The 12,313-nt window shown below is 46.0% G+C and overlaps 1 protein-coding gene across 5 annotated transcripts in view; it reads right to left on the bottom strand.

Moving 5' to 3' along the window:
- The window catches only part of xylb (xylulokinase homolog (H. influenzae)), a 319,204-nt gene extending 307,273 nt beyond the window's left edge, over positions 1-11,931 (bottom strand). The window contains exons 1-2 of one of the 5 annotated variants that reach the window (XM_068015134.1): positions 11,814-11,927; positions 9,813-9,895 (exon numbers count right to left, since the gene is read on the bottom strand). In XM_068015134.1, the coding sequence (XP_067871235.1) occupies positions 9,813-9,895; positions 11,814-11,864 (134 nt within the window). In that variant the 5' untranslated portion in view covers positions 11,865-11,927. Of the gene's footprint in view, positions 1-9,812; positions 9,938-11,813 lie in introns of those variants that run through there. The other 4 variants (XM_068015141.1, XM_068015166.1, XM_068015149.1 and 1 more) reach the window with 4 other exon arrangements.
- Between the last annotated feature and the right edge of the window lie 382 nt (positions 11,932-12,313).

Here is a 12,313-nt window from a genome sequence, read left to right as displayed (position 1 = left end):
TAGGGGCAATTTACAATGGCCAATTTACCTATCAACCTGCAAGTCTTTGGCTGTGGGAGGAAACCCACACGGTCACAGGGAGAACTTGCAAACTCCACACAAGCAGTACCCGGAACTGAACCCGGGTCGCTGGAGCTGTGAGGCAGCGGTGCTAACCACTGCGCCGTCCATCTATATAGGCTAGTCTATTCAATCTCTCCTCATAGGACAATCCCCTCATCCCAGGAACAAGTCTAGCGAACCTTCGTTGCACTCCCAAGTATGTCCTTCCTTAAATAAGGTGGCCAAATCAGCACACAGTACTCCAGGTGTGTACTCCAATGCCCTATATAACTGTAGTAAGACTTCTTTACTCTTATACTCCAATCTCTTTGTAACAAAAGCTAACATACCATTTGCCTTCCTAATTGCTTGCTGTATCTGCATGCTAAATTTCTGAGATTCATGTACAAAGACATCGAAGTCCCTCTGAATGCAAACATTTCCCAGTCTTTCACCATTCAAAAAATATTCTGCTTTTTTATTTTTCCTACCAAAGTGGATAACTTCACACTTCGCCACATTGCATTCCATCTGCCATGTTCTTGCACACTCACCCACCTACCTATATCCCTCTGCAGCCTTACATCCTCCTCAGTGCTTACTTTCCCACCTAACTTTGTATTGTCAGTAAACTTGGATATGTTAAACCAGTCATCTCATCGAGGTCATTATTTATTTATTTTATTTTTTATTGAGAGATACAGCACTGAAACAGGCCCTTCGGCCCACCGAGTCTGTGCCGACCAACAACCACCCATTTATACTAATCCTACATTAATCCCATATTCTCTACCACATCCCCACCATTCTCCTACCACTTACCTACACTAGGGGCAATTTACAATGGCCAATTTACCCATCAACCTGCAAGTCTTTGGCTGTGGGAGGAAACCAGAGCACCCGGCGGAAACCCACACAGACACAGGGAGAACTTGCAAACTCTGCACGGGCAGTACCCAGAACTGAACCCGGGTCGCTGGAGCTGTGAGGCTGCGGTACTAACCACTGTGCCGCCCAAAACATCGATAGGCCATTCAGTAATTCAGTTCAACATCTGAAGCTTCAAACTCTTCTTTCCAGCGATGACTACAGCAGATCAACAATTCGCAACCACTTTTAATTATTTATACTAACCCTACAGTAATCCCATATTCCCTACCATCTACCTACACTAGGGGCAATTTACAATGGCCAATTTACCTATCAACCTGAAAGTCTTTGGTTGTGGGATGAAACCTGAGCACCCAGCGAAAACCCACGCGGTCACAGGGAGAACTTGCAAACTCCGCACAGGCAGTACCCAGAATCGAACCCGGGTCCCTGGAGCTGCGAGGCTGCGGTGCTAACCACTGAGCCGCCACTTATATAGATTGTAAATAACTGGAGCCCAAGTACTGATCCTTGCAGTACCCCACCAGTTACAGCCTGCCAACCCCAAAATGTCGAGATTATTCTTACGATTTGGTTAGTGGACAGAAAACAAACCTCAATGCATGCAAAACTATGACACCTCCTCCCCCACCCCCCCAACCTCCCAATCCCAACAGTCCTAATTTTGCATAATAAACTCTTGTGTGGCACCTTATTGAATGCTTTTTGAAACTCCAAATATTCTACAGGCTGAATTGTCAGTCCCCACCAACGTCGGGAAAGGAGGCGGACAGGACACAAAAACACCAGTGACGGTTGGCATGCCGGTTTCCTGGCTCTGTTGCCAGCGTCGGCCATTTTTGTCGAGGTGGGTTCTGGTCCTGCAGCGCTACCTGTCCCCGCAGTTAGCCAATTAGGCCCATTATAGCCCTTGTTTCCCAGGGGTAAAGGAAGATGACTGGGATTTTCCAGTGGGCCTCCAGCTTCCCAATGTGACAGGAAGCAATTTAACTGCTTAGAGGCATGCACTGTGGCAGACCAGGGAGCCAGTCTCCGGGCAGACCTAGAGGCCCTTCCTACCTGCCTGGGTGCTGGCGCAGCTAAAGGCCGCTCCCCCCTACCCCAACAGTGCTGGCCTGGCTGTTTTTTCTCTTTTTAATAAAACTTTTTAAAAGATTGGTGAGAGTATCACCATGTTGAAGCACCCTCTCAGTTACTCACCCTTTACTGCAGCCTGCTGCTCACCTCAAGATGGAAGGCCTCTGATTAGCCCTCCAGCTTAAAGAGTCTGCCTGCTGCCCCCAATTGGAACGTATATTTTTTGCAATTTATGTATTAATTCTTTAAATGCTAGCCATTGCTTGTCTACCGCTATATCTTTCAATGTAGTTTTCCAATCTACGTTAGCAAACTTGCTCGCCCCATACCTTTGTAATTTGCTTTGTTTAGATTTACGACCCTAGTTTCGGACTTTCAGAACTGATGAAAAGTCAGACCTGAAACGTTAACTCTGCTTATCTCACCACAGATGCTGCCTGACCTGCTGAGTATTTCGAGCACTTCCTGTATTTATTTAAAATTGTTAATTCCCATTTCACACACTCTATGCCAAGACTTTCACCCCTACAGCCTTTATTGGATTAAGTTTTTGCCTTTTCTGTTAAATTGTCGAATTTAGCAACACAAGAAATAGCAGGAGTAGGCCATATGGTCCATCGAGCCTACTCCGCCATTCAAAACGATCATGGCTGATCTTAGGCCTCAGGTCCACTTTCGCACCCGCTCGCCTTGAGAGACCAAAAATCTGTCTATCCCAGCCTTAAATGTATTCAACGATGGACCAATTCCAAAGATTCACAATCCTTTGACTATTTTCTCCTCATCTCAGTCCTAAATGATCGGTCCCTTATCCTGAGACTGTGTCCCCATGTTTTAGATTCCTCGGCCAACGGAAACAATCTCTCACTGTCTACCCTATCCAGCCCCTTCAGAATCTTGTATGTTTCATAGAGTCATTGAGTCATACAGCACAGACGCAGGTCCTTCGGCCCATCGTGTCCATGCCGGCCATCAAGTACCTAACTATTCTAATCCTATATTCCAGCACTTGGCCCGTAGTCTTGTATGCTCTTGTATGCTACGGCATTTCAAGTGCTCATCTAAATACTTCTTCAATGTTCCGAGGGTTCCTGCCTCTACCGCCTCTTCAGGCAGTCCGTTCCGGATTCCAACTCCCTCTGGGTGAAAATTTTTTTCCTCAAATCCCCTCTAAACTTCCTGCCCCTTACCTTAAATCTATGTTCCCTGGTTATTGACCCCTCCACTAAGGGAAGACGTTTCTTCCTATCTAGCCTGACAATGCCCCTCATAATTTTGTAGACGTCAATCAGGTCCCCCCTCAGCCTTGTCTGCTCTAAGGAAAACAACCCCAGCCTTTTCAGTCTCTCTTCATAGCTGAAATGCTCCAGCCCAGGCAACATCCTGGTGAATCTCCTCTGCACCCTCTCCAGGGCAATCACATCATTCCTATAGTGTGATGTCCAGAACTGTACACAGTACAGCTGTGGCCTAACTAGCGTTTTATACAGCTCCATCATAACCTCCCTGCTCTTATATTCTATGCCTTGGCTAATATAGACAAATATCCCATATGCCTTCCTAACCACCTTATCTACCTGAGCTGCTGCCTTCAGTGATATATGGACATGTACACCAAGGTTCATCTGACCTGTATTTCCTAGGGTCCTACCATCCATTGTATATTCCCTTGCCTTGTTAATCCTCCTAAAATGCACCACCTCGCACTTCTCAGGAATAAATTTCATTTGCCACTGCTCTGCCCATATATATTGTCCTGTAATCTAAGGCTTTCCTCCTCACTATTTACGACACCACCAATTTTCGTGTCATCTGCGAACTTACTGATCATACCTCCTGTATTCGCGTCTAAATCATCAATGTACACTACAAACAGCAAGGGACCCAGCACCAATCCCTGTGGTACACCACTGGTCACAGGCTTCCACTCACAAAAACAAGGCTCGACCATCAACCTCTGCCTCCTGCCACTAAGCCAATTTTGGATCCAATTTGCCAAATTGCCCTGGATCCCATGGGCTCTTACCTTCTTAACCAATCTCCCATATGGGACCTTATTAAAAGCCTTACTAAAATCCATGTAGACTACATCAACTTCTTTACCCTCATCTACATATCTAGTCACCGCCTCAAAATATTCAATCAAGCTAGTGAGACACGATCTCCCCCTGACAAAGCCATGCTGACTATCCCTGATTAATCCCTGCTTCTCCAAGTGGACATTAATCCTGTCCCTCAGAATTTTTTTCAATAGTTTCCCTACCACTGATGTTAGACTCACCAGCCTGTAATTACCTGGTTTATCCCGGTTACCCTTCTTGAATAATGGTACCACATTCGCTATCCTCCTGTGGCCAGAGGGAATTTGAAAATTTGTGTCAAATCTCCTGCTATCTCTTCCCGTGCCTCACATAACAGCCGAGGATACATAGGCCCAATTTGTTCAGCCTCTCATCATAGGACAACCTCCTCATCCCAGGGACCAATTTGTACTGCCTCCAATGCAAATATATTCTTTCTTAAATGTGGAGACCAAAACTGCACACAGTACTCCAGATGTGGTCTCATCAAAACCTTATACAATTGTAGCAAGACCCCTTTATTCCTGTACTCCAAACCCCTTGCAATAAAGGCCAATATGCCATTTGCCTTCCTAATTTCCTGCATGTACCTGCATGCTAACTTTCTGCTTTCCTTGTACAAGCACACCTGAACATCAACATTTACAAGATTTACACCGTTTAAAAAATATTCTGCTTTTGCATTCTTACGACCAAAGTGAATAATTTCACAGTTTCCAACATTATACTTCATCTGCCATCTTGTTGCCCACTCACTTAACCCGTCGACTCTTTGTAGCCTCTCTGTGTCCTCTCCACAGCTTACCTTTCCACCTACCTATGTATCATTAGAAAACTTAGATACATTACTCTCTGTCTCTTCATCTAAGTCATTAATATAGATTGTAAAAAGCTGAGGCCCCAGCACTGATCCTTGTGGCACTCCACCGCCTGCCAACTTGAAAATGTCCCATTTATGACCACTCTTTACTTCCTGTTTGTTAACCAATCCTCTATCCATGCTAAATTATTACCCCTAACTCCATGAGCCCTTATCTTGCCTGTTAACCTTTTGTGTGGCACCTTACCGAATGCCTTTTGGAAATCCAGGTGTACGACATCTACCGGTTCCCCTTTAACTACCCTACTAGTAACATCTTCAAAAAAACTAATAAATTTGCAAAACAGGATTTCCTTTTGGTAAAACCATGTTGCCCTGTTCTGGTCATACTGAGCTTTTCTAAGTGCATTGTTAAGACTTCATTAAAAATAGATTCCAGCATTTTCCCAATGACTGATGTTAGGATAACTGGCCTGTAGTTCACGGTTTTCTCTCTCCCTCCTTTAGAGTCACAGGGTCGTACAGCATAGAAACAGGCCCTTCGGCCCACCGCGTCCATGCTGACCATAATGCCTATCTATACTAATCCCACCTGCCTGCATTAATTCCATATCCCTCTATGCCTTGCTCATTCAAGTACCTGTCCAGATGCCTCTTAAATGTTGCTACTGTTCCTGCCTCCACCACCTCCTCGGACAGCTCATTCCAGATACCCACTATTCTTTGTGTGAAAAATTTACCCCTTTGATCTCCTTTAAACCTCCTCTAGTTTTAGTCACTCCTACCATGGGAAACAGACTCTGGCTATCTACCCTATCTATGCCTCTCATAATTTTATATACCTCTATCATGTCCCCTCTCAGCCTCCTTCGCTCCAGGGAAAACAGACCCAGCCTATCCAATCTCTCTTTATAACCCAAGCCCTCCAAACCAGGCAACATCCTTGTGAATCTTTTCTGCACCCTCTCTAGCTTAAATCACATCTTTCCTGTAGTGTGGCAACCAGAACTGCAAACAGTACTCCAAATGCAGCCTAACCAACGTTATGTACAACTGTAACATGACGTCCTAACTCTTGTATTCAATGCCTCGGCCGATGAAGGCAAGCATGCCATACGTCTTTTTCACCACCCTGTCTACCTGTGTTGCCACTTTCACGGAACTATGTACTTACGCCACAAGGTCTCTCTGCTCAAGAGCACTCCCCAGGGCCCTGCCATTTACTGTACATGTCCTGCCCTGGTTTAACTTCCCAAAATGCATCACTTCACACATGTCTGCATTAAATTCCATTTGCCAATCCCTTGCCCACTTTCCCAGTTGATCTATATCCTGTTGTAACCTTAGACAACTTTCTTCACTGTCCACTATACCAACGATTTTGGTGTCATCTGCAAACTTACTAATCATGCCCCCTACATTCACATCCAAGTCATTAATATATATGACAAACAACAGAGGGCCCAGCACCAATCCCTGCGGTACACCACTGGTCACCAGCCTCCAATCTGAAAAACAACCCTCCACTACCACCCTCTGCCTCCTATCACCAAGCCAATTTTGTATCCAATTGGCGAGCTCAGCCTGGATCCCATGTGTTCAAACCTTCCAGACCAGCCTACCATGCTGGACCTTGTCAAAGGCCTTGCTAAAGTCCATGACGACAACGTCCACCGCCCTGCCCTCGTCAATCCTCGTGGTCACCACCTCCAAAAACTCAATCAAATTCATGAGACATGATTTCCCACGCACAAAGCCATGCTGACTATCCCTAATCAGACCTTTCCTTTCCAAATGCATATAAATCCTGTCTCTCAGAATCCCTTCCAATAACTTTCCCACTACTGATGTAAGGCTCATCGGTCTGTAGTTCCCTGGCTTATCCCTGCTGCCCTTCTTAAATAAAGGCACAACATTAGCTATCCTCCAGTCTTCCGGTACCTCACCCATGGCTAACGATGATACAAAAATCTCTGCCAGGGACCCAGCAATCTCCTCCCTTGCTTTCCATAGCATCCTAGGATACACCTGGTCAGGCCCTGGGGATTTATCCACCTTAATGCGCTTCAAAACCTCCAACACCTCCTCCTTTGTAATGTTGACATGCTCCAAGATATTGCTGTTCCCTCCCTTGAACTCACTAGCTTCAATTACCTTCTCCACGGTAAATACGGACAAGAGGTATTCACTTAAGACCTCGCCCATTTCCTGTGGCTCCACACATAGATTGCCACACTGATCCTTAAGGGGACCTACTCTCTCCCTAGTTACCCTTTTACTCTTAATATATTTATAGAATCTTTTAGGATTCTCCTTTATCTTATCTGCCAGGGAAATCTCATGGCCCCTTTTCACCCTCCTAATTTCCTTCTTAAGTGTACTCCTACATCCCTTATACTCCTCAAGGGACTCGCTTGATCCCAGCTGCCTATACCTGACATATGCCTCCTTCTTTGTCCTGACCAGACCCTCAATATCCCTCGTCAACCAAGGTTCCCTAAACTTGCCAGCCTTGCCCTTCCATCTAACAGGAACATGCTGGCCCTGAACTCTTCCTATCTCACTTTTAAAAGCCTCCCACTTGCCAGACGTCCCTTTACCTGTAAGCAGCCTCTCCCATTCAACTTTTGAGAGTTCCTGTCTGATGCCATCGAAATTAGCCTTCCCCCAATTTAGGACAATAACTTGAGGACCAGTCCTATCCTTTTCCATAACTATCTTGAAGCTAATAGAGTTATGGTCACTGGTCCCAAAGTGCTCCCCCACTGACATAGCAACCACCTGCCCAGCCTCATTTCCTAAGAGGAGGTTGAGTGTAGCCCCTTCTCGAGTAGGACCATCCCCAAACTGCTTCAGAAAACTATCTGGACACACTTAACAAATTCTTCTCCATCTGATCCCTTAGCACTAAGGCAGTCCCAGTCAATATTAGGGAAGTTAAAATCACCTATTATTACAACCCTATAATTCCTACACCGATCACCCCTTTCTTATTTCTAGGTTCTACCCATATGGCCTTGCTGGACGTCCCTCCCGGGATATCCTTTCTAAGTACTGCCGTGATGTCCTCACTAATCAATAGTGCAACTCTCCCTACTCTCTTACCTCCACCTCTGTCACGCCGGAAGCATCGGTACCCCGGAACATTGAGCGGCCCATCCCTCAACCACGTTTCCATAATAGCTAGAATATCACAATCCCATGCTCTGAGTTCATCTGCCTTATCTATAAGGCTTCTTGCATTAAAGTAAATGCAGTTTAGCCTACCAGACCTTCCACGCTCCCTGTCCTGCCCCTGCCCGGCCTGCCTACTGGACTTGCCTGCTTTAACCTCTACATTTGCCTTAACCATCTCATCGGAGAGACTACTACTTTGGGTCCCACCCCCCTGCCAGACTAGTTTAAACCCTCCCGAGTCATACTAGCAAACCTCCCCGCAAGGATATTGGTCCCCTTCCAGTTCAGATGCAACCCGTCCCTCTTGTACAGGTCACCTCTGCACCAGAAGAGATCCCAATGATCCAAGTAGCTGAAGCCCTCCTGCCTACACCAGCTCTTCGGCCACGCATTTATTTGCCTGATCCTCCTATTCCTACCCTCACTAGCATGTGGCACAAGGAGTAATCCTGAGATTACAACCCTAAAGGTCCTGCTTTTTAATCTTCTGCCTAACTCCCTATATTCACTTTGCAGGACCTCATCTCTCTTCCTGCCTATGTCGTTAGTACCAATATGGACCATGACCTCTGGCTGCTCACACCCTCCTCTTTCAGAATGTCCTGCAGCCACTCAGAGACATCCTTGACCCTAGCACCAGGGAGGCAACATACCATCCTGGAGTAAAAACAAGAAATGCTGAAACCACTCAGCAGGTCTGGCAGCATTTGTGGAAAGAGAAGCAGAGTTAACATTTCGGATCAGTGACCCTTCTTCGGAACTAGCAAATGTAAGAAATGTCAAAGGTTATACCATCCTGGAGCCTCGTTTGCGGCCACAGAAATGCCTACTTGCACCCCTTACAATAGAATCCCCTATCACTATAGCTCTTCCACCCCTTTTCCTCCCCTGCTGTGCAGCAGAGCCCTCCATGGTGCCATGAACTTGGCTGCTGCTGCTTTCCCCTGGGAGGTTATCCCCCCCTCAATAGTATCCAAAGTGGTATATCTGTTTGAGAGGGGGATGGCCACAGGGGACTCCTGCGCTACCTGCCTGAGCCTACTACTCTGTCTGGTGGTCACCCATCCCTTTTCTGCCTGTGCAGCCATTACCTGCGGTATGACCACTTCATTAAACGTGCTATCCACGACGTCCTCCTCATCGCGGATGCTCCCCAGTGAACCCACCACCCGCAGCTCCAGCTCCGTAATGCGAGTAGCCAGTAGCTGCAGATGGATACACTTCCTGCACACATGGTCACCAGGGACACTGGCAGCGTCCCTGATTTCCCACATAGCGCAGGAGGAGCATATCATGGGGAGAAGCAGTGTAACATTTCTTGAGAAGCGGTGTAACATTTGCCAACTTCCAATCTGATGGTACTGTTCCCAAATCTAAGGAATTTTGGAAAATCATAGCTAGCGCGTCCACCATCTCTGCAGCTATCTCTTTTCGAACCCTAGGGCGTAGGCCATCAAGTCCAGGGATTTGTCAGATTTTAGTCCCTTAAGTTTCTCCAATATTTTTTCTCTGCTGACATTAATTCCCTTAATTTCCTCACTCTTTTTAGCCCCTAGGTTACCATCTATTTCTGCTAAATCAAATACCAAATAGCTGGCAGTACCAAAACATTACAACAGGTTTAACAAATCTAACAAGATTATATTTCCATCTGTGTCTGTCTCTGCTCCACATTCCCCCTCCCCACTGTACTAAACAGAAGTGAATGTAAGAAGTCTTCTTACCCAAATTCTGGCAAATCATCATCAAACTTCACATTTGTCTCATGGATCACATTCAGATTATCATCAATAGCCATAGCTTTCATCTGACAGAGAAGAACATTTATTCATGGATGGAAACCTGTGTCCTAATATACCGAATTGTAAATGGTTAATAGCATCCTGCATAATAGCAATCCAATTGAGTTGTTCACATGATCCCCCAAATCACTGGAACAAAGCTTAAGGAGTTTATGAATGTCATCAAAACCCCCAGATTAAAGATATATAACTACCATATATAGTTTGCTTTCTACAAAATGGATATAAATTATTTAAGTGCTTTAATGCAATCTTGGTCTTACGGGCACGAAATTGCATTGTGTAGCTTCTGGCGACACGGAGGCCTACCACCGATTTCCAGGTGATCGATGCTAACGGCTGCTTCCTGCGTAACGTTACTGCAGAGGAGGGGTGGACGCGGGTATGCCCTCAGCATGCACTGGGAGGGTGTGAATAGGCGCTATCACCACGTCATTCAGCCGCACCTTGCGATGCAACACTAATTTTAGTCAGCATGTGTGCAGGGAGCATCTTTCTTAATCAGTCCTGAAACAACAAGTATCTGAAGCAAGGTGAGCACTGTTGCAGATGAGGTGTTTTTAACCTACTTTTGTACATGCACTTAGCTATCTTTCTCACAGTGCAAACACCACTGAATTATTTGTGTAATACTTTGCACGCCTTAACAAAATTTGCATCACAATGTCAGAGTTTTGCGAACAAGGGGGAACTAAATAGTTTTACAAATACTTTTTTTCAGGAAGTCTCTGCCCCATTTATAAAAACATAACACATTGGACTCAGTCTACTGTCAGTGATTGCATGTGACAGTTGAGATCAAAGTACAATGTCAGACTGGGTTAAAATTAAAGATTTCAGAGAATAGCTCAGAGTTAGACTTTTATGAGTTTTTATTAGTCAATAGTTAGCATTGTTGAACTTAAGAAAAAGTTTCAGTTAAGTGACAAGAAAAGCCAGGAAGAAAATTTTTTTTAAAAAAGGGTCAAAGCTAATGTAGATCTAACATCCCCACTAACTGAACTTTAAGCATTTGCACCATAATCCTGTACCTATTACATATTTTATGTTATATGGAGTGCTCCTGGGACAACTGCACTCATGTCGAAACTCATAAGTATGAGGTGCCACTGCTGCTTTTTAACTTTTCTCTCTCTTCGGAAACCTGCTGAAAGGGAGGAAATCTAACTGCATTTTTTTTTAAAGTGGAGCCCCAGTGGCAACTTGTGATTTGTGGTCTCCAATGCCACATCAACTGTACTTCATAATGTAAAACAGCTTTTGGTTGTCACTCCTACATAGGATGGCTGGATCAGAATTTCTTAGGTTCACTGGTGACTGATGCCAATCTGCTAAAAGAACCATGAGTCGCTATATAAATCATTCAGTAAATTGTCTGTTGTATGTCATTCTCAAACTTAAAAGACAAAACCCATCTTCCAAACACCCAGCTGAAAGCAGTCCCCCATCCTTACCCTCACCCTCAAACACACATCTCATCACCTAACCAGCCTAAATCCTCAACCCACCCCAATCTTATCCAAAATCCCCAACTAATCTAAATTCCCCTCCAATTCAAGCCACCTCAACCCTCAATTTAAACCCAAATCCCCAACTCATCTAAATTCCCCCCCCCCCCCCCCCACCAATTCAAACCATTGTAACCCACAATCTAAAGCCAAACCTCCAAATCAACTCCCCCCACCCCCACCTAAACCAAAACTCTCAAAACCCCCACCTTAAACCCAAAATCATCTCAACCCCCAACCTAAATCCCCCAGCTTGACACGCAAACCTCCAAATCATCTTCCATCCCCTGGACTGTCATCCAAACTATTGTCCTTCAAAACAGCCGCCACCAACCACCTCAAAGCTGAGTAAACCAACAACCGGGGAGAAATGAGGTACGCCCTCCGACCCCACTTCAGTCAGACTCCCTCTTACCTGTTGGGTGCTGAGATCGATGCCCAGGTAGCAGTCACCCACAACAGCCATGGCACTGACCCGCTCGTCGCCGGGGGAAGAGCCAAGCAAGGGAGAAAAGGCGGCGCCAGAACCGAAAGGGGGCGGGACTTCTGGAGAAGTTGGGGGTGGGAGGGGTAACGGCGGCGGAAGGAGCGCGAGACTCGGTTGGTGGGGGCGGAAGGAGCGCGAGACTCGGTTGGTGGGGGCGGAAGGAGCGCGAGCCGCGATTGTTTGATTGGTGGGGCGGGGTCGGTGAGCGCGAGCGGAGGGGCGGAGTCACGCGTTTCGCGCAGCGGCGGTTAACGCTGGACTGCTCGCGCTCCACAAAGGAGCCAGGTGGGTCAGCGGTCCGGAATGACTAATAGACATTTATGAGTAGTTTTCTATCCATGGGCATTATATTTCCCCACTTTGCTCTTTAAATAGTGCTATGATCAACCTCTGTCTGTAAGAAAGACCACCCTCAACCATAACAATTT

This window comes from Heterodontus francisci, chromosome 2 (genome assembly GCF_036365525.1).
Source record: "Heterodontus francisci isolate sHetFra1 chromosome 2, sHetFra1.hap1, whole genome shotgun sequence".
NCBI lineage: Eukaryota > Metazoa > Chordata > Chondrichthyes > Heterodontiformes > Heterodontidae > Heterodontus > Heterodontus francisci.
Note: the sequence above shows the minus strand (reverse complement) of the source record. Positions and strands in the feature narration are given on the sequence as shown.